General features: G+C 48.2%; 1 protein-coding gene across 7 annotated transcripts in view; it reads right to left on the bottom strand.

The window, feature by feature from the left end:
• Positions 1 to 18,750, bottom strand: part of SLC8A3 (solute carrier family 8 member A3) — a 115,183-nt gene that overhangs the window by 24,846 nt on the left and 71,587 nt on the right. For 3 of the 7 annotated variants that reach the window (XM_074909672.1, XM_074909675.1, XM_074909678.1), the window contains exon 3: positions 1,253 to 1,359. The exons of the other annotated variants lie outside the window; for them this stretch is intronic. In XM_074909672.1, the coding sequence (XP_074765773.1) occupies positions 1,253 to 1,359 (107 nt within the window). The remainder of the gene's footprint in view (positions 1 to 1,252; positions 1,360 to 18,750) is intronic. 7 annotated transcript variants of the gene reach the window in all.

Genomic DNA, 18,750 nt, shown 5'->3' with positions numbered 1-18,750 from the left:
CCTGTTGGACATGGGCATCCATCGCAGCTGCTCCTTGGGGAGCGGGAGGGTGTTAGGAGGAGAGGGGGCTGGCAAGGGGAGTGAGGAGGGAGGACAAGGAGGAAGAGGACCTTGCTGATGGTTAGTGGAAGGCGACTTCTGCAGCGCATTTTTTTCAGTGTCACATGGTAATGGAAAAGGTATTGGCTGCCTGGCAATCACCAGGGACCACCCTGGGGTATCCACTGCGTTTTCAGCTGGAAGATCAATTGCTTCTGCTGCCCCCACAATTAATAACAAATCTGCAGGGATCCTGGACTGGGAGCCTGAGGAGAAGAGAGAGAGATGGGCACTCATAGACAGGTTCCCCAGTAGGGTGAGGTGGATCTCTGCCAGCGGGCTACAGCTCTGTCAGCTGCAAAGGAGGCTGATGATTCTAATTTCCATTTTCAAAATGGCATATCTTACTGCTTTTTCGCCTCGACAGCCTCTGCCTCTTTCCCATGCCCTGTCCCCCAAGCGAGGACACAGCTTTCCCCAGGAGCAGACAGCTTTGCTGCGACCTCGAGGGGGCACAGTGGACTAAAATGCCTCCGAGGCTCAAATGGAAGTACCCTGGGTGCTGGAGCAGGGCTGGCCCTTCTCCCTGCTGCCAGCTCACCGGGCTCCCTCCAGAAGTGCTCACAGCCACTAGGAGCCCTCAAGCAAACCAAAGCAGGGTGTCAGCTCCTCTCTGCCCTCATCTCCCGCTCCCAGAGTCACCCTGAAACAACCGGACCAGGGGCTGCACAGCCTTTGCTGGGTCCTTCTCAGAAGTTACAGGAGCTGCTTCTCTCTGCCAGGCCTCAATTCCTGACTTTTTCTAACACAGGTCTGACTAGGACACCCTGTAGGACCAGGGCTGTGCAATGACCTCCTGAGATGCTGAATGAGTTTCTAGCCAGCATCTTCCTGCTGACACTATAGAATTTGCTCAGACCTTCCAGTGGGGTTGGCAGAAGGTCTTTGTCAAGCCTCTGCAGAAATATGGGCAAGCAGGAGGCTCTCCATCATTCTCTCTCTGCCCCCCTCACCACTTTGCCTCTCCCCAGCCCCAGCATCAGTCCCCATGCCGCCCCACGGGTACCATGTGACACAGTGTGTGCGCACAGCAGGGTTTAGGGCAGAGCGGTTGGAGACAGAGACAGCAGAGGAAGAGGAGAAGAAGAGGAAGGAGATGGAAGAAAAGAGGAAAGAAGAATGTTAACGTTAGTCTGCAGGGCCAGTACTACACCTTTCTGTAAACTCATATCCACCATGCGGGGGCTCATCAGCTCAATGAAGAAATTCTTGTTTTTTTCATACTCCTCATCATCAATTACCTTGATGTGAACTGTTTTGCTGTGGATGGAAAAATAATAAGGGTCATAAAGAGGAGAAGGGAACAGAGAAGCAAAAGTGGAGGAAGGAAGGAGCTGAATGGGTACATTAGAGAGTCAAAGTTTTCTCACCCACAGAACAACTCAATGTAGCCCTTGAGAAAGGCTAAAGTCCCACTCCTGCAAGTGACAGTGGCCAATTTTCTGTTTAACCCACAAGTAGGATGGCAGGCCACACTGTGCAAAGCAAAGTTAGACCAAACCAGCTCTGATCCCCCAGCAAACCAGCCAGGGACTCAGGAGCCGCCGGCACAGAAGCTCATGGCTCAGAGTGCAGGCAGTGAGGTCTGGCAGCAGGCTTCCCTCACCCTGTTGCCCACTGCACACACACACACAACACGCAAAAGCAGACACACAAGCACATGCACCCCGCAGGCACCATGCTGCTGCCTCCCTGCTGGCAACACCCACCAGCTGGGCAAACACCCACTGGCTGCACAGGCCGTGGGAAAACTCTGCAACCTGCAGCTCCAACGCGATTCACGTCAGAGGGAACCCTAGGTGATGTGGGTTCATCAGCTGCTGAAGGGACAGCTTCATCAGTCTGCTCTGAGAGGTGCTGGCTGCTGGAGCAGCCAGGCAGCACATCCTACGTCTCTCCTTCAGCAAATTTCTTATGAGTTCTTGGAGCATCTTGTAGGCAAAGAATTGCTCACTCTGCCATGGTTTCTTTCACAGCAAATACATGCCTCAGGCAGAGGTCACTGTCCCTCAGCTTTTGCATGCAAACAGAACAAGGGAAGAATGGAAGGCTCTTCTGATGCACTGACTCCTTCTAGCCAGGGCTGCACTGACTGCTGCAGGTTGAAAATGACTCCTGCGCTTCCCTCACTTTCCTGGTAACTGCAAGGCATCATACAGTCTCGCCCCTTGTTCGTGATGGAAGGCATCAGTGCTTTTATTCCAGGCTGATCTCACACCCTCTTAAATGCAGCATTGTCTGCATGTGCATTGATGAGCATATATAATTACATGCTCATATAAATGCAACTGCTCTAAATGGGCATGCGCTTGCCATCTCTGGTCTCCGGGACTTCCAGTCTGTCCCAACCCCAAGCTGGAACTGCATTTTTTAACCAAAAAGATCCACATAAAAAGCATTTCCCTTACCCCAAAACAACTGTCCCTGAGAGCCTCCAGACCAGCTGCCCGCCTCCTGCCAGTGAATGATGTCCTACTTCCCACAGCTCTGTACCCACGTGTGGCCCTGCAGCTACAACTTTCCCACACTCCCTCTCCATACTCAATGTTCCTGGTGCATTTTGTGCACAACCAGTCTTGGCTGGGGATGGAAGGGAGGAGAAAAGCAGGACTTGCAATCAAAATGCTGCCAACTGTCAGCAGTTCCCTGAAAATCAACAACACTGAACAGGAGAGTTGATTGTCACCACTGCAGCTTGCATTCCTACTGATATCATTAATGAATACAAAATTATCCAGTCATCCTCCAGTTTGACCCTCATAACTGCTCCTGCACTCTGACTGCAGAAATCCCATTCCCTGTGCTGGCTCTTGTTTAGGTCTTGGTCCCAAACCCTGTCTTTCAAATGATGGCATATGGGATTAAGGGGAAGAGTTTGGACAACCTCTGCATCAGTGAAAGAATACGCAAGAAAAACTACCTCGAATTCTTCTTTCTAAGCTAAATCAGCTTTATTTTTGCCAGTGTTTGCTCTACCCCATCCTGCGCTAATGCCAGCAAGCCTCCTTTCCCTTTTCTAGACCCTTTCAATCTCCACTAATCCAGCCTGAAGGATGTAGGATTTTAAATGATACATCTCTGGTGTAAACATTGGTGCTCTGCTAAGACTTCTTCATGATGATTTTGTTGCATTTTTATTGTAGTGGTTGACTGCATTTGGCTTTTGAACCAGATGTTGTCTGGGTCCCTGATATTTTGCAAAGCTTGTTCAATTTGCTGAGTTAAACCTACAGCAGATTCATAGCTCTGATCTTTTCCTTGCTCATACACTACAAAACAGAAGGTGGGATTTTTAAAAGCAGCTAGTGCTTTCTGAATGTGGGTTGCTTTTAAAAATCCTATTCATAATTACCATTACTTATGGTTTCTCCATTCTAGTAGCTCCAAATTACTCAGTATCGCTTGTCTGCAAAAATTTGGGAAATCAGACTCTGTTTCCCAGGGGCCAGCTTAGGTAACACAACAAAGCTATTCTAAGGCTTTATGCAATGAATATTATGCATGCACACCATTTGTGTTTGCTTTCATACAGCAGCTTTCTTTTTTTCCTTCCTTCCTTCCTTCCTTCCTTCCTTCCTTCCTTCCTTCCTTCCTTCCTTCCTTCCTTCCTTCCTTCCTTCCTTCCTTCCTTCCTTCCTTCCTTCCTTCCTTCCTTCCTTCCTTCCTTCCTTCCTTCCTTCCTTCCTTCCTCCCTCCCTCCCTTCCCTTCCCTTCCCTTCCCTTCCCTTCCCTTCCCTTCCCTTCCCTTCCCTTCCCTTCCCTTCCCTTTTTTTTAATGATGTGGCTCATTCATCCCTGTGATGACTGGTGTGTGCACATACCAGAGCAGAGCACATACCAGAGCAGAGGAGAAATGCTCATTTAATGAGGACGTGTGCCCAACAGATGATCTCCCTGGCCATGTGCTGTGTGTATGGAAAGCCTGATTTCAGGCAAGCCCCTCATCTGTGCAATGAATACTCAAAGCTGTGGACTGAAGGAATAATGACTCACTGTGTGCACATTATGTTAAGTACAGAGATCTCTACACAGCCTACTAAGTAGTCTCACAGCAGTGAGATTTCCTTAGAGTAGTCTTTTTTTAACATTAAAAAAAAAAAAAAAGTAGTCAAGAAAAAGAAAGAAAACACAGTGAGGATCCATAGAGAGCTACACAGTAAAATGCTGGCTTTGCAGAAAGTCCCCTTGGGGTCAGGAAACCAAGATAGCAAACCCTCCAGACTCCTAAACCAGCTCAGCTCTGCTGCAGACTGGACCATTACCACACACTCAAGCCTCAGGTGGCTTTTAAAAAGAAGGTGTCTGAATTTGATGAACACTCCGGTAAATTCCTGGTTTCCTACTTTGCTGTGAGCCATAGGGAGACCACGGGGATCTTTTACCTGGCTCTGAAACAAGAGGTGAGGGGCAGAACTTCCACAAACCAGAGCTGAGAGTGCCCTGCATGGACACGGGCAGGGCCTTACACCCCTCACCCAGTCTGACTCAATCCAAAAAGAGGGGAAGGTGCCTGACCTCCGCCCCACCTTTGCTGAGAGTGCTCAGCAGGTCCACAGTGAGAGCTTTGGGAGCCCAGCGCAGGAGCCCAGGGGTGCGGGCTGTGTGGGCAGGGGACCCCGGCACCACCGCGGCTGGGTGCTGTGGGATGGAGGGCTCCAGCCAAACTGCACCCACGGCCTGCTCTTGCTCCAGAGCCTGTGCATTGCCAGACCTCCCCATGCAAGGAGAAAAGGAGCATGGCAGAAGTTTGCAGGGACTGTGCAGTGACACGGGGAAGTAGGTGAGGGCTCACAGACCCAGTGCCACATAATGGGGAATGGTTAATCTTTCTCTGGGATTTTGCGGTAGAGAGAAGAGCAGCATCCATCCCTGCTCCCGGGTTGCTCTGCAGCCTGCAAGGATGGGGGCGTGGGGCTGGGATTCCTCCCTTGAGGGGAAGCGCCCTTCTCTCAGCTGGCTGGCTGCTCGGGTGACTGTCACTGTGCAAAGATCAGCACTGATGGAGGGTCATTGCAACGGCCCGTCAGGCCACCCTGCCAGCCTGCTGCAGCTGGTGGGGGCTGCCTTTTCCCAGACTCTGCAGTTTCCCTAGCCACTGTGAGCATCTCGCTCCTCTCCAGAGCTATGAAAGCAACCGTAACTACAGCTGCATCCTGAGCTGTCATAAATCATCTGGAGGCCAAAACACAGATTGCTCCTGTGCAATCTCATATCTCACCTGCAGCCACACTGGGAGCTACCACCTCGGAAGGCATGGAGAGCGGAGGAGATGGATGGGGAGAAGGGCTGGAGCGTAACACTCCCCCAGGAAGACATCACGTTAATGCGAGAGATGTGACAGGAGGACACCGAGAGGCAGAGAGTGTGCGGGAGCGGGAGTTTTGGGAACGTTTTGCTGCAAGAACATCCTGACAGCTTCTTGAAATTAATGGAGGCAGAGGCGGGCATGAGAGGGGCTGGCAGCACAGCAGCCCTGACAGGCAGGCTCACTGCGACGAGAAGCGAGGGATCTGAAGCCCACCTTGCTCAGCTGAGCAGCTTTCATTCCCCAGCCTCTGGCTGCTCCGTGTGGGGAGAGTAGGACACATTCGACCTTTCCCCTTTCTCTCTGACGGCTTGATCACAGCCAAGACATACCTCAGACAGCTCTAAAGCAGAGAACAACAGAGGCCATCCAAAAGCCTCTCCTGGCAGCAAGGAGTCACTCTGCAAACCACAAAGTGCCATCGCCATCACTGAGCCCCAGCATAGTCCAATCTCAACCCCTGCATGGGTGCCTTAGTGGGAAGAGCTCTTTAATTCAGTCCCATATTGTGTTTTCAGCAGACTGAGCAAGGCTTTCGCTTTGAGCTGTGACACAGCAGGGCAAGCTGAGAGCCAGCATTCCTGGGGAACACCTGGCCATAGAGAAGTCAGGACAGCTGCTTGCTTGTTCCTTTTACTCCGGGATCATTGCAAGCTGACACCAACAGCCCTCAGATGACGGCAGTCCAGGCTCTCCTTTCAACATGCAGTTAAAAACAATCACTGGTTTTAAAAGTTAGGGATGGTAAAGCTCCTCTGGGGACCAACATTAAGTATGAGATTTCCCTGAGTAAGCAACAGAAGATGAAATGAATAGACATCGATCTTCTCCTAAAGGACTTTGTGTACACGATGTTGCTAAATTCCCCATCTGGGAAGTACAGAGGATAATCTATAAAATCATTTTATTTGACAACACGTCCACTTCCAACACACAAGGCAACAACTGGATGGTTATTTGATTAACGTGCTAGAAAATATTGAGTATCTCTCTGTGTGGAGACTCTCATTTGCAGAAATTATTGCTGAGGAGGTTAAGAGGATGTGTCTGTGTGACTTTGGAATGTGAAATAAGGCTCAGCTCTAAAAACAGCATAAGTCAGGAGATGTCACATAGTGTATACCATTGAAACAGGTAGGGCTGTGCAAGGGCAGGATTTACTGTCCCTGGTGGGATGCTGTTAGCCAGGATGGAAAGCAGCCAGGACAGCAAGTTAAACATCCCTGGGACAGTGAGAGGTACCAGGAGATCTTTAATAACTCATTAATGTGAATCATTAGCGCATACACCTTGGGTCAAGCCACAATGTTCTTGACACATCCTGATATACCCAAATCCTCATGTGATCTGTTGTGGGTGCAGGTCCCTGCAGCACGAAGTTCAAAGCATGTGGTGCCAGTCTGACTCTTCCCCAGAGCCCTGCACTGGGCTGGGGTTTCAACATGAAACTACAGATAGCACCTATTCGCTCTGCCAGAAGATCTCATTGAGAAGGTCAACTGCAGAAATGCTGACTAGGTAAGATGTCAACAACTGAGACAAACCAGAGGGGATTAAATAAGGCTATATAGTGGGGAGCTGTTTTTGCCCAACTCACTGAGAGGTGGATATTTAATAGATCAACATGACAGCGCTGGCAGGCAAGGTGAAGAAGTCAGCAAGAGAAGCCCTGATATGATGCACACAGTCACATAGAGTTGCACATCAAGTAAATCAGAGTGGGACAACCTGAGCCATTCTGAAGCAAAGAATTATGCTGTCACACAGCACAAAGATGAGAGATGTTCGAAGGGGGAGAATCATTAGATCCCAAAGCAGATTCACTAAACTCACCAAGGAGATGCTGAGTGATCTTAATTTCAACAGGAAATTCTGGTAATTTAGGAACCTATCCAGAGTATGGCCAAGACAGACAGGTTGCACATTGGTCTTAAGCTCATGCCCATGAAAGAAGATTTTTTTGACTCCCATGGGGTTTATGAAGGGTGGGAAGAGGTTTTGAAGCATCCAGCTGAAGCCACTGGTAATGGTCAGTTTGTTCTAACAGCCAGGTCAGAATTGAAGGTGCCTCTACAGTCAGAGCAGACATCGGTACCAATTTCCTAAGCAGATGTCAACAGGATAGACGAACTGTCAGGATAGAGTTTCAAGCAGATCATCGATGTGCAGGTTACAGAAGAAGTGGTGCTAGTACAGAAGCTGGAGACAAGCTATTGTGGGCCAATTTCCAGGAACTGGCTGTCACTCATGAGGACCTTGGAGGAGCACCTGTGCAAGAGCCATCCCACTTTGTGTAGCAAACACATGGGGAATGGCCTGAACAGCTTCACTACCAGACCAAGAGGCTGTAAAGTATCATAGACAGAAGCTCCACCTCCCCAACTGGATTTTTTTCTCTTTTGTCTTCAAGCTGGCCTATGGGACAGCCCAATGATAACTAGGTATCATCTTATCATTAAAATAGGGTTCTCTGCAGTACCATCTAAGCAAGTCACTCGATACTTCTGTGCTTCAGTTTCTATATTCATGCAGTGGCTGTGATCCTTATTTCTCACAGGGATTTGACAGAGGACAGTCCCTACTTGCTTTGAACTCCTAATCTGAAAGATGTTACAGTGACGCAGCCATAAGGAGGGTGAGAGGGAAGAGAGCAGACAGAGCTTGAAGTGGTGATGGAAGCATCACTTATTCATATGATTATCAACTTAATCTGCTTCATCTGATTTGGTTCCCCTTTGAAGGGAACTGTGCATTTCTCTAGGGCATCCCCTACTCCTTGCTAAAGTTTCTTTACACCATTAGGGAACCAAAAGACCTCAGAAAATAGGGCTGGAAGCAATAGTTTGCACTCAGCTATCGCCCTTCTCTGGGCAGAGCCAGCCCCACCAACACATTCCTGACACGTAGGTGTTTGCCCAACTGGTTTCTGAAAGCTTCATGGTAGAGATGGTTTTCTGGACAATCTTTCCCCATATTTCAATTCTTTACCCCAAGGAAGTCATTCATAATGTCCAGCCAGCCCGACAAGGTATAAATTGCTTGGGAAGGGGAGGGGAAAGAAGCCTTTGGCACTGTCTCCTGGCTCACACAGCAAGGAGGTCTCCCTATGCCCCTGCTGTCCCTCCACACACAGGCAGGGGCTGGGATCTGCCCAGGTGACCCAGAGTCCTTCTGCAAACCCCTATCCCTGCCATGTGTGCAGCACCCAAGGGACCTCTACTCTATTCCTGTGAGGACCAGGACCAGAAATGTCCATCTCTGCTACAGGGACGGGGAAAAAGGTCCCCTGAGGAAGACACCATGAAAGAAGTGGCTGTATTCCAAGGTGGAGGTGAGGACTCCAAGTCCAAAACCCTGTGTGTCCCTTCATGCCTACCTTCCTGGGACTGTGTGGGACTCTGCTCAGGACCACCAGGAGCTCAGGGGTTCTGCCCAGCTGGCTGTTGGCAGCGCAGTTTGTTTATATCACACCAGGTCTTTATAAGGGATAAAGGAGGAAATATTGACACAAAGGCATTTTCCCTTTTGTGTATTCCCCATGTAATCTTGGCTAATTAGTAAATTGGCTCATGTTTCCATTAGAACTATTGAAAACGCTTTAGTAGCTGACACATGATAATTAAAGGGACATTACCAAGACTAAAGCCATGGGTTTTTAAAGCCTTTACTTGATTAGAAAAGTTTGAAGTGTTACCAGTAAAAGATTTATAGTTGATAGCCAGTGGAAAAAAAAAAATCTAAATTAAAAACCAAAAAACCCCATTTGCCTAACTGTTATTCTTCCTCCGTCCTCGATGGCAAACCTAGAAGGGTCACTTTGTGTTTGTGGTCATCTTCACTTCTCAATTTGTGCTTGTTTCCTGCACAGCAGCCAAGCCCTCACTTGATCACTTCCCACTGCCACCCAACCCCGCAAAGAACCATGAAATGCTGCCAACCTCACATGACAGTGTTTCATACCTACTTTGTACCTGTGCAAATAATTGTACCAGCAATAAGAAATCAGAGCTGCTAAGCAGAAGGCAGGTGAGCCCACTGTCAGGCCTTGCAAAAGAAATCCTTAGTTACCTGGTATGTCATTCAGGGCAACTCAAGAGATGCTGTATATCCACATGTGTCAGCCATGGGAATCAGCACCAGAGCTAGTAAATGGCAAATGTCTCACACTCAGCTCGGAAGCCCTGAAGAGCTGGAAAAGGCATGATAGAGGAGCACCAAAAAACACTCCAGGAGCTTCCTTAATGCAGTCAGCCCTGCCAGACAAGCAGATTTCCAGAGCACTCTATATTTAACTTTGTTCAAACATGATAAAATGCTCTAATATGTAGAGTTCTTCAGAAAGATGGCACAATTTTGTTTAAGAATTTCTGCAAAGAGGGGAAAGACACAGTTTGTTAAACACCCTGTCTCTCAGCTGAGTCCACACTGCTGATCAGCTGAGTTGAGATATTTAACTTGGGTTGTACAAGCATAATAGCTCAGCTCCACAGGTTTTTTTCTTTATTCAGTTTAATAAAGCTATTTTTTTTCCTGTTAAACATTTTTAGCTACAATCTTTGTTTAAGTTCCTCTTAAAAAAAGAAATCTAGGCTGATCTTCCAGCCTGTTGGCTCCAGATACTGAAGCTGTGTGTAGAAACACAAGCAGGCCCTTGCCTGGCCTGCTGCAGGTCAGCTTTTTATTGCTGACCCTACGAGACTTGATGCTTCAGGGCCAGGGGAGAGCAAAGTCTTGACAGCCTGTGGAGCTATTTGTTGAGGTCTGTACAATAAGCATTTGTCTTGTACAAGCAATAATTCAACTTGGCAGCCCATGAAACCAGACAGTTCTGGTGAGTATCAGCTCGGTGTAGGTGCAAAGCAGTGTCAGGGCCCTGGGCATGGACATTTCTCTCCTCCCTACCTTAGGCAGGTTCCCAGGGGAACAGCTTCCCTGAGAAGATACTGTGCCCTTTTTCTCTCAGAAAGGAATTTTTAAAAGAGCAAAACCTCACCCACAACCCCACTGTCATCACAGAGTACAAAATTTAAGAAAAAGTAGATGGTGAAAAACAAAGGAAGGAAGAGAATTTATTCCTTACCAAATTTTTCTGCTTTCAGCTTAGTCTAACACACTGCAACAAAAGCCTATGATGTCAAAACCCATTATGGATGTTGATGGCCAAATGAAGTACTGGAGATGCTTTTGTTTGCTCTAGAGAATGGCTCCAAAACCCGAGAGTGTGTGTGGGAGTGGGAGTGCCCTGGAGGGTAGGCTGTACTACCTCAAAGCCCCTTGAGATGTCCTGAGCAAACACAAAACTGGCGTTCAGCTGGTAGTGACCTCCGTCCCACCACAGTGCTCCCGATTCCCACCTGCAAAACACTCATCACTGGCTGGTATTAGCAGTCCAGTACTTCAAGCTGTCCCCCCTGCTTTTAGACTTCACTGAAGGCATGGAGATTTGGAAGCTATATTTAGATGTCTTCTCTATTCTTCAGCAACAGGGTTGCCATGGAGATGCTGGCGAGGACAAGAAGGTGGGGACGGAGGGGGAGAGGAAGTTGAGGAATGAGAAGTGCCAGATTCAAAACAACCCTCACCAGACTGGGAAGAGTTTAAATTCCTCCTCAGGCAAAAATTGCTGAAGCTTGTTAGCCAAAATGAGCCCCCGACACTGCCCAATGGCGTGGCCCTGCCATGCATTGCTCAGTGCTTTGTCACGGCAGGTTTGAAGACACCCAAAGCAGCTGGCCTTTGGGCACTGTCCTTTGAGAGAACATGCCCGCACCCACCTGTGCTTGCTGCTCTGGGGCATGCACTGAGCACTGATCCCTGCCTCAGCTCATCACTCCTGTGAGTGCTGATAACCACCTGCACCCTCAGGTCATCCACCACCGGACATCCAGAGGACAACCACCCACGTCCTCCTTTTTGGGCACAGCTCTGGAGGGCTGCATGACACCCACAACCAGCTGTAGCTCAGCTGAGCTCTATGCAGCCTTATTTGATCTCTCTTCAAAATTCCATTCTCTGAACTCCCAATGGATTTGCAAAAACCTTCTGATGTGGGGTACCCAAAACTAAACTTGCAGCGTTGCATGGCATCCCAGAAGAGACACGCTAGCCACTGCTGCCTGAGTGCCAAAAGCAGCCCTCTGGGAGCTCCATCTGTGCCCTGCTGCTGCATGCTGCTTCATGAGCTCATATTGACTCTGTACTCAGCCGGCTCCCAGCATAGCTGGGGTGGTTTTGTCTCTGCCACCGACAGTGGAGGACACCACAGCTGGGGACAGAGCTGCTCAAGGCTCCCCAGCAACATGGGCAGGGGCATGCTGGCACACTGGGGACGAGCCACCCAGCACAGGAGGCTGATGGCCACGGAAACCTCAGCTTGCTGGTCCTACTGCCACAGGAGCCAGGCTGTGGTGGGAATGAAGGTGGATTACAGGTCCTCAATCTCCCCCATGCCACATCCACATGACCCTAGGCTGTCATTAGCCGCAGGCACGGCCCAGAGGTGCAGCTGCACCTACTGTCCACAATACTGGCAGCACAGACAACATAAGTGGAGACCAAGGGCCTCTCTTTACATGGCTCTTCCCAAGGCTCACTGTCCTACACTTACTGCACTGACAATGAAATCTGGCTTTCCAAGAAAGGTCAGAATACTCCCTTCAAATCCCAGTGTGGGAGCTGGCATATCTCAACCCCTCACACCTGCCTAGACCTCCCCCTTGGCTCCTGCACATGACAGCATCCCCAGATTTCAGCGCTCAAAGCACATCAAAGATGGTGGGAAGTGAAGCAGACTTTCCTATCACAAACCTCTCTGGACAGTCCTCACGAGTCCTTCTTTCCCCTCCCTTGCCCTGCTCTTCCCCTGTAGCAGAGGCAGTGCTTTCAGCTCAGCAGGGTGACGTTCAGCCCAGTCACTGGAGTTGCCTACATTCAATGGAGTAGCAAAGCAGCAATCTGTAGGAAATTAATGAGCTGCAAACAATGCTGTGCAGCTGCCAGCCTGAAACAAGCCTGCTCTGCTCGCTGCAGATACAATTATTATATATGAATAAAAGGAGCTAGAGCTGGGGTTCTTTGGCTCCAGTCACAGGCTTCCTGTGACCAAGACAAGGGACAGCACGTTGAATTGCAACAGCAACATTAAAGTTGCATATCCAACCATTTACACAGAGCCAAGATAATGCATCTTTTTCCAAGGCCACGTGCATTTGAACATCAGGCTCACTGTTTTCTTCTCTTCTGTAGCACTGAAAATAGGGTAGAGAATACTCAGTTACACCATTTCATTTCACCCTTTGGGGCTGTTTTAGTTCTATTTCTTATCAAATGAAAACACATCGGGAAAACCAAACAAGGCCACTTGCTAGTTTCCAGGAGTGAATGCCCCAGGAGGAGCTGCAGGTTCCAGGAGGAGGCCAGCTCTGTAGGGCTTCTACTTCCAGAATCCAGAGTTTTAGACTATAAAAAAGCCACCTCTTTATTCATAAACTGAACAAAAATCAGGTCAACAGCCAGCTTTACAGTGAAGAAGAGTGTTACAGAAGGGTTAAATCTAGGAGCAGGGCAACCTTCAAGCTTCACTTAATTCTGCCAGTGACCCAGCTTCAACTCCCAAAGAGCTGGGCTGCCAGTTGCTCCCCTGCCTCGCCACAGCTGGTCCCTTCACTGGACAGCCTGGCTCAGCCAGAGACAGGAACAAGTGCTGCATGCTGGCATGACCCCATCAAACACACCACAGCCCTCACTTGCCTAAGCTGCTCTCCTTTAATCAGCACACTCCTCTATCATCTTACTGGTATAATTTCCAGCCTAACACTTAGCCCCATCTCAGCCTTCACATGTGGATCCCGCTTAGTGGGAAGTGCTTTTGGCAAAGCCTGCTGACCGATCCACATCAGAGGCAGCTTGAACTCCTCCCGGGGTCCCTGGCTGACAGACAGGAATCTCCTCCTGCCTCCTCTACCTCGTGACAAGAGTTAGCGTCAAGGCCCTTCACCCTCATCCCAACATGCTTCTCAACACTTGTTTCCCTTCTTGCTGTCTCAGCTCTCCTATTACAACTCCCTCAACACCTCAGACTTTAATAAATGATGCCCTGTCTTCTCCCTTCCAAGTTTTGACTGCATCACTGAACTCTATGACTTGACCTCTCCTGACAAAGCCTAGCCACACTCCTGATACACATTGGTGTATATCCTATCTTACTCCCACTGAATGTTGGGTTTACAGGCTGGTCTCACATACTTTTCTCCATGTGGTTAGAACTACAACCTGATAACAAAAAATAACCATTCTCTGAGCCCTGGTCTTCCACTCAGCTTGGTGCTGGGTGCAGCACTCTTCACCCCAGCATCAGTAAACACATCTTTGGAGATTTAGTAACATAACACCACCGCTCTGAAGGCTAAAACCTCATGCAGACTTCTACAACAAATCCCTTGTGGTTTTAGAGGAGGGGCTGTTGTTTAATGAGCTCCCCCTTTGCCCTCCTAGCCCTCTCACCTTAAAAATGTAACTCCCTGACACCATCAAGAGTCTTTCCCATTATGGGACCTAGAAGACTTAGGACTTGAAATCTCAAGACAAAGAGCTCCTGAAGAAAAAGGAAAAGGTGCACTTGACTTTTTTCAAGCTGATTTTTAGTTCTTCTGAAAGGAGGTCCCATCCCAGCTCTCTGTCCAGCCAGAACGTAATTGGGTTGCAATCCCATTGGTGCCCTCCCCAGTCCCTGCCCCAGCCTCCGCTTTCTTCCAGCTCACTTCACATGTGCCCTGCAGTGAGTGTCAGAGCTCTTACAAGGAAACAGCTACATGCCAGGGAGACTGTCAGGAGCAGGAGCCTTCTGCTCTGTCTGTTTACCAGGGTGTCTGTCTGTGTTTATCAGTGGCTCATTCTATTTTTCAGATTCTGTCCCTAGCTCTGCTCCTTGCTATCATGGTCCCCCTTGCTTCCTTAGCCACCCCCAGAAAGGCACTGGGGTAGAATGTATGCTGAGTAATAAACTCTAAGTGCTAAAAGCCCCTCAAACTGATGCTGATCACCCACAAACTGGATCTGAACATGTGCCTCTTTGGTCTGAGGTTCTCCCCTGGCTTTACACCCGTAGGTAGGCTGCACTTATCTTTGTTCTCCAGAAGCAGAGCTAAATCAGAGGATATCAAAGACTTGTTTGGCTTTGTAGGCAGCAATCAGCTGGAGAAGTCAAGAATGAAACACATGAGCAAGAGCCCCCCCCCCCCGGTCACTCCCGGGGCGCTCTCCCAACCTTCCTGCTGCCGGGGAACACCCCTCGCACCCAGCACAGTGCTGGCTCCACGCTGCTGCACAAGCAGCCTATTTCTATCCTGTGACCCATCCACAGCAGCATCACTGGCGCACAGAGGCTGCAAGAGCGCAATGAGAAGTGCCTTGGGCCCCCCCAAGTCCCCACCCCACACATGCTCTCCTGGGTTAGCTGGTGACACCAAGCAGGACCTCACCAGCTTGGGTCTTTGAATCCAGAGTCAGGGCCTGAGCAAGAGTCAGAAACAGAATTTAAGGCTTTCTGAAGTAATCTCAAAAGCCCACTTTCCTTCCACTTGAGCTGTCCAAGACCCAGAATCATGACACTGGACAAGGAGAAATGAAGCTGCCTGGGCAAACATCATTTGCCCTACTCTCATAGCAAGGCTGAAGGGGAGTTGTGCATCCTACAACTGTAGAGGAGAGCCTGCAAACCCCTGGCATGGACTTTTTCACTGTCCTAATGTTGGGAAGGGTCTGCAGAGCCCGCCTTGAAGCTGGAAATAACTCCCCATGGAGGACTTAGAGATGGTCTACAAGAGAGACATCCTGCAGCTGCAAAAGCTGGCTTTGTCAGGCACACACACCTATAACCAGGTCACATCCCACTTCCAACAAATTAGAAATAATCCTGAGGGGTTTGTTTTTTGTTTTTTTGGGTTTTTTTTTTAATGTTTATTTACCAGTTGGTGCCTCCTACAGAGACAGACATTTAGAGATCTGTGACTGTGGAAAAAGGAGGAAAAAAAAAGCTTCTAATGATATTGCCACCTCTTTAAAAAGCAATGATAGTAACAGTCCCTACTAGCCCTTGGAGCTTCACATATGACTTTGCTCTGTTGGAGTGTGACTGTACAGGATGGCAGTGTTGGGCTCTATTTAATTTTAGCCCGACTGCTCCAGATCAAATTTTCATAGGCTCCAAAGAGAGAAATAGCTTTCATTAGAGACAAGAGTTATTACAGTCAAGCTGGACTCTTTCCTCCTCATGCCTCAGAACAAATAATAGCAGATTTGCAGGCTAAACAAGGCTCTCATGGCCATCTGTGAGACCCACTGAAGACTGAAAGATTGCCCAGGTGTAATTCAGGATAAAATCTGTGTTTTGGAGCATTTAGCACTGCTGAGATTCAGTTCTGAAAGAGAGAGAGAGGGACCAGCCCCACATACTGAGCCAAGAAATCCTCATAGTGCTAAGAAACACTTAAAACCTCCTCTTTTTTTGTCTTCCACTGCCAGCAATCTGATTTGAAGTGAACACGTAGGGTGTTTTTTGGTTGTTTTGTTGCTGGTGGTTTTTGGTTGTTTTGTTTGTTTGTTTGTTTTTTTACAGTTAGCGCACCTTTCCGATCCTTCAGTGCCTTCTGTTCCTCAAACAGGGAGATGGGCTCAAATCCAGTCCTTCCAACCATGGATTTAGGCAAGATTGCACCCCGGATTGGATTCACCCTCAGCATCTATGACACCATCTAACTTAATTTCCTTCTTTTGGGAGCTATGCGCTTATATGTGGCATTGCTTTCCCAAAAGTATTCATGGCTAGGAGTGCAGTGCTGTTCTTTAGCTGCACTCAGATGAGTTTTTTCCTATCCCTTCAGGTGTTAAGGTTTTGCTCAATTCGGGAGAGATTTGTTATCTTTAGTTTAATCTAAAGAGACTGCCATTCTTTGGAGCCCCTGGTGCCCCACAGAACTACGCCACCACTCAAAAGCTTGCTTGGCCATTAAGATCAGCTCTGTGTGCTGCATCTCCACCATGCTCAGCTCTAGCAACACCAGGGGCTGCCAAGGGCTGCCTGGCCCAAGAGAGCTTTCCTGAGCAGGACATGTGTTTTGGCCAGTGGTGGTTCTGGCAGGCCTCCATCAAAGCAAGATGTAAGGCACATCCCAGTCCCATCCTGCCCCTCTTATGCAACCACCACCAGCTAAAAATACAGCCGCAGCCCTGGCCAGGCGAGATGCAGGTTTAATGAGGCTTCCATAGCAACGGGCTTCACTTCGGCAGGGACCAAGGATTCTTGGGGGGAGAGGTGCTCCTCAGCCAGGGGAGAGCTGCATCATTAAAATCTTGCAGCAGTGGGGTTTGAGGTTTTTTCCTCATTGGTACCAATAAAATTGCCGGGCATTCAGTTCAGTCAGCTGCAGCCAAAGAGGCAAGCTGTGCAGTATTTTTAACAGACAAACCTGGGCCTATTTCTGTCATGAGGATAAATATTTACTAGTCAGCCTTAATTAAACTCAATCACCCACAGGCAGAAATGTTAAAACAGGGATAAATCAAGGAGCCTGTTTCAGTCTACCAATACTATAAACAACCTTTTCAGTAAAAATGGGCTTCTGCCAGAGTTCATAAAATACAGTGGTAGAATTGGCCAATGTGGAGCTAGGAGACCTGAGGACAGCTAAGGTCAAGGAGGAAGTGGTGTTGGTTTATGTTTCATGGATGGTGTCCTCTGAGCCAGTGCAGGGGCAAAAAACACACAGAAAAAACCCTACTGTTGATGAAAAATCTGGGATAAAAATATGTTGTAAGCCTGATTTTCAAAGAAAAATAAAACTGAGACAATTGCCTTCTGGTCTCCATACTGATCCTCTTACACTGTGTATAAGAGTAAGGACACATGCTGGCCAAAATCCGACTTTGGTGTGCATAGCTCTAAGTATTACATCAGCAGGGGCTGCCCTGTGGCTGACAGATGTTTAGGGATCCATCGCTTATTTCTGTGAAATGTGGAAAATACCTCTGAAAAGCTAGCCTATTACTAGTATTTGATATTCAGCAGGTGACATCTCTGCTGGAAAATGCTCATGGGGTCACAAATCAAAGCCCCTGTTTCCATTATAAATGTACAGTATTTTTCCAAAGTGCAGATTTTTTCAAGAATTTCTTATTTCCTTCACCGCTTCCTATCAAAGGATTAAGAAGAATATAAGCCACTCAAAAAACAAAGGTAAATATTAATATTTTCATTTCAGTCATGAGAAACTGAGGCATGGAAAATATTCACAGGGAAAGAGAACGCCCAAGCCCCACCCAAATCTATGTATTTGGCACTGGGAACACATAAATCAAGGCCCTCAGAATTGCAGCTTGTTATTGAAAATTCTGGCAAAAATCAGTTGCCTCTAAACTCAAGCACCCCAGCCAGGCACCCAAACCTGGTTTGCATCCCATTTATCTGTATGTTAAAGCCAATAATCACCGTTTCCTACTTTCAGCTTATTATAGATCCTTGTATTCAGGCATCCTTCAGTTCAGAGCAACCTGCCAAGTACCCTTCCCTCCAGAACAAGCCATTCCTGTTGATGCAAAAAGTCATCACTTGGAGGCACCGAACCCTTATATACACTGATTTAGTATACATTACTTTCCATCAGTTATGTCTCTTCTGCTAAACTGCATTCATGTGCTGTTACAAGTCTACTGAAGCACCACATGAAGCATTTCACAAACTATAATAGAAAATCATCTTTCCACCCCATGGAAAGTACCTGCTGCTAGGATGAAACATGGCACATGTTAAACTACACCCAGCACCAAAGTTAAGATGCCAAAGCCTCCAGGAAAATTTAGGGACCCATGAAGAAAACTAGTTGTTGTCACTTGCTAATACAGTGATGTCTCCAGCACTGCAGCAGCCCTGATCCTGACCACCTGTGGTCATCAAGCTGGAAAGAAAATGCTGCCTGTTCAGGTTATCCCCCTTCCTTCCTGCTTCCCATGTCACAAGGCTGTTTGGCTGTAGCCTCACCATCAATCTCCCTCCAAGTTGCACACAGAGGGATAGACAGGACCTCCTGCCCCTCGGCACCATGGCTCACGCCAGTTCAGTGAAGCCAGTCTCTGGAGCTTGCTCTGGTCTGTACGCTGTCTCCTCGGAAAGGTGATGGATATACAAGTTAGCCCATACAGACCTGCTTTCTCAGGAAACTGTAGTCTGAACCATAGTGGTCACGTATCCTCAAGATTTTTCTCCTTTCCTCTTGAGAGCTCTATTAAAAATAACTTTTGACATGAAATAGGCCTGGGCAGTCATTTTACGTCATATAGCGATACAATTCAAC

Source organism: Athene noctua, chromosome 6 (genome assembly GCF_965140245.1).
Source record: "Athene noctua chromosome 6, bAthNoc1.hap1.1, whole genome shotgun sequence".
Lineage (NCBI taxonomy): Eukaryota > Metazoa > Chordata > Aves > Strigiformes > Strigidae > Athene > Athene noctua.
This window is presented reverse-complemented; position numbering and strand designations above follow the sequence as displayed.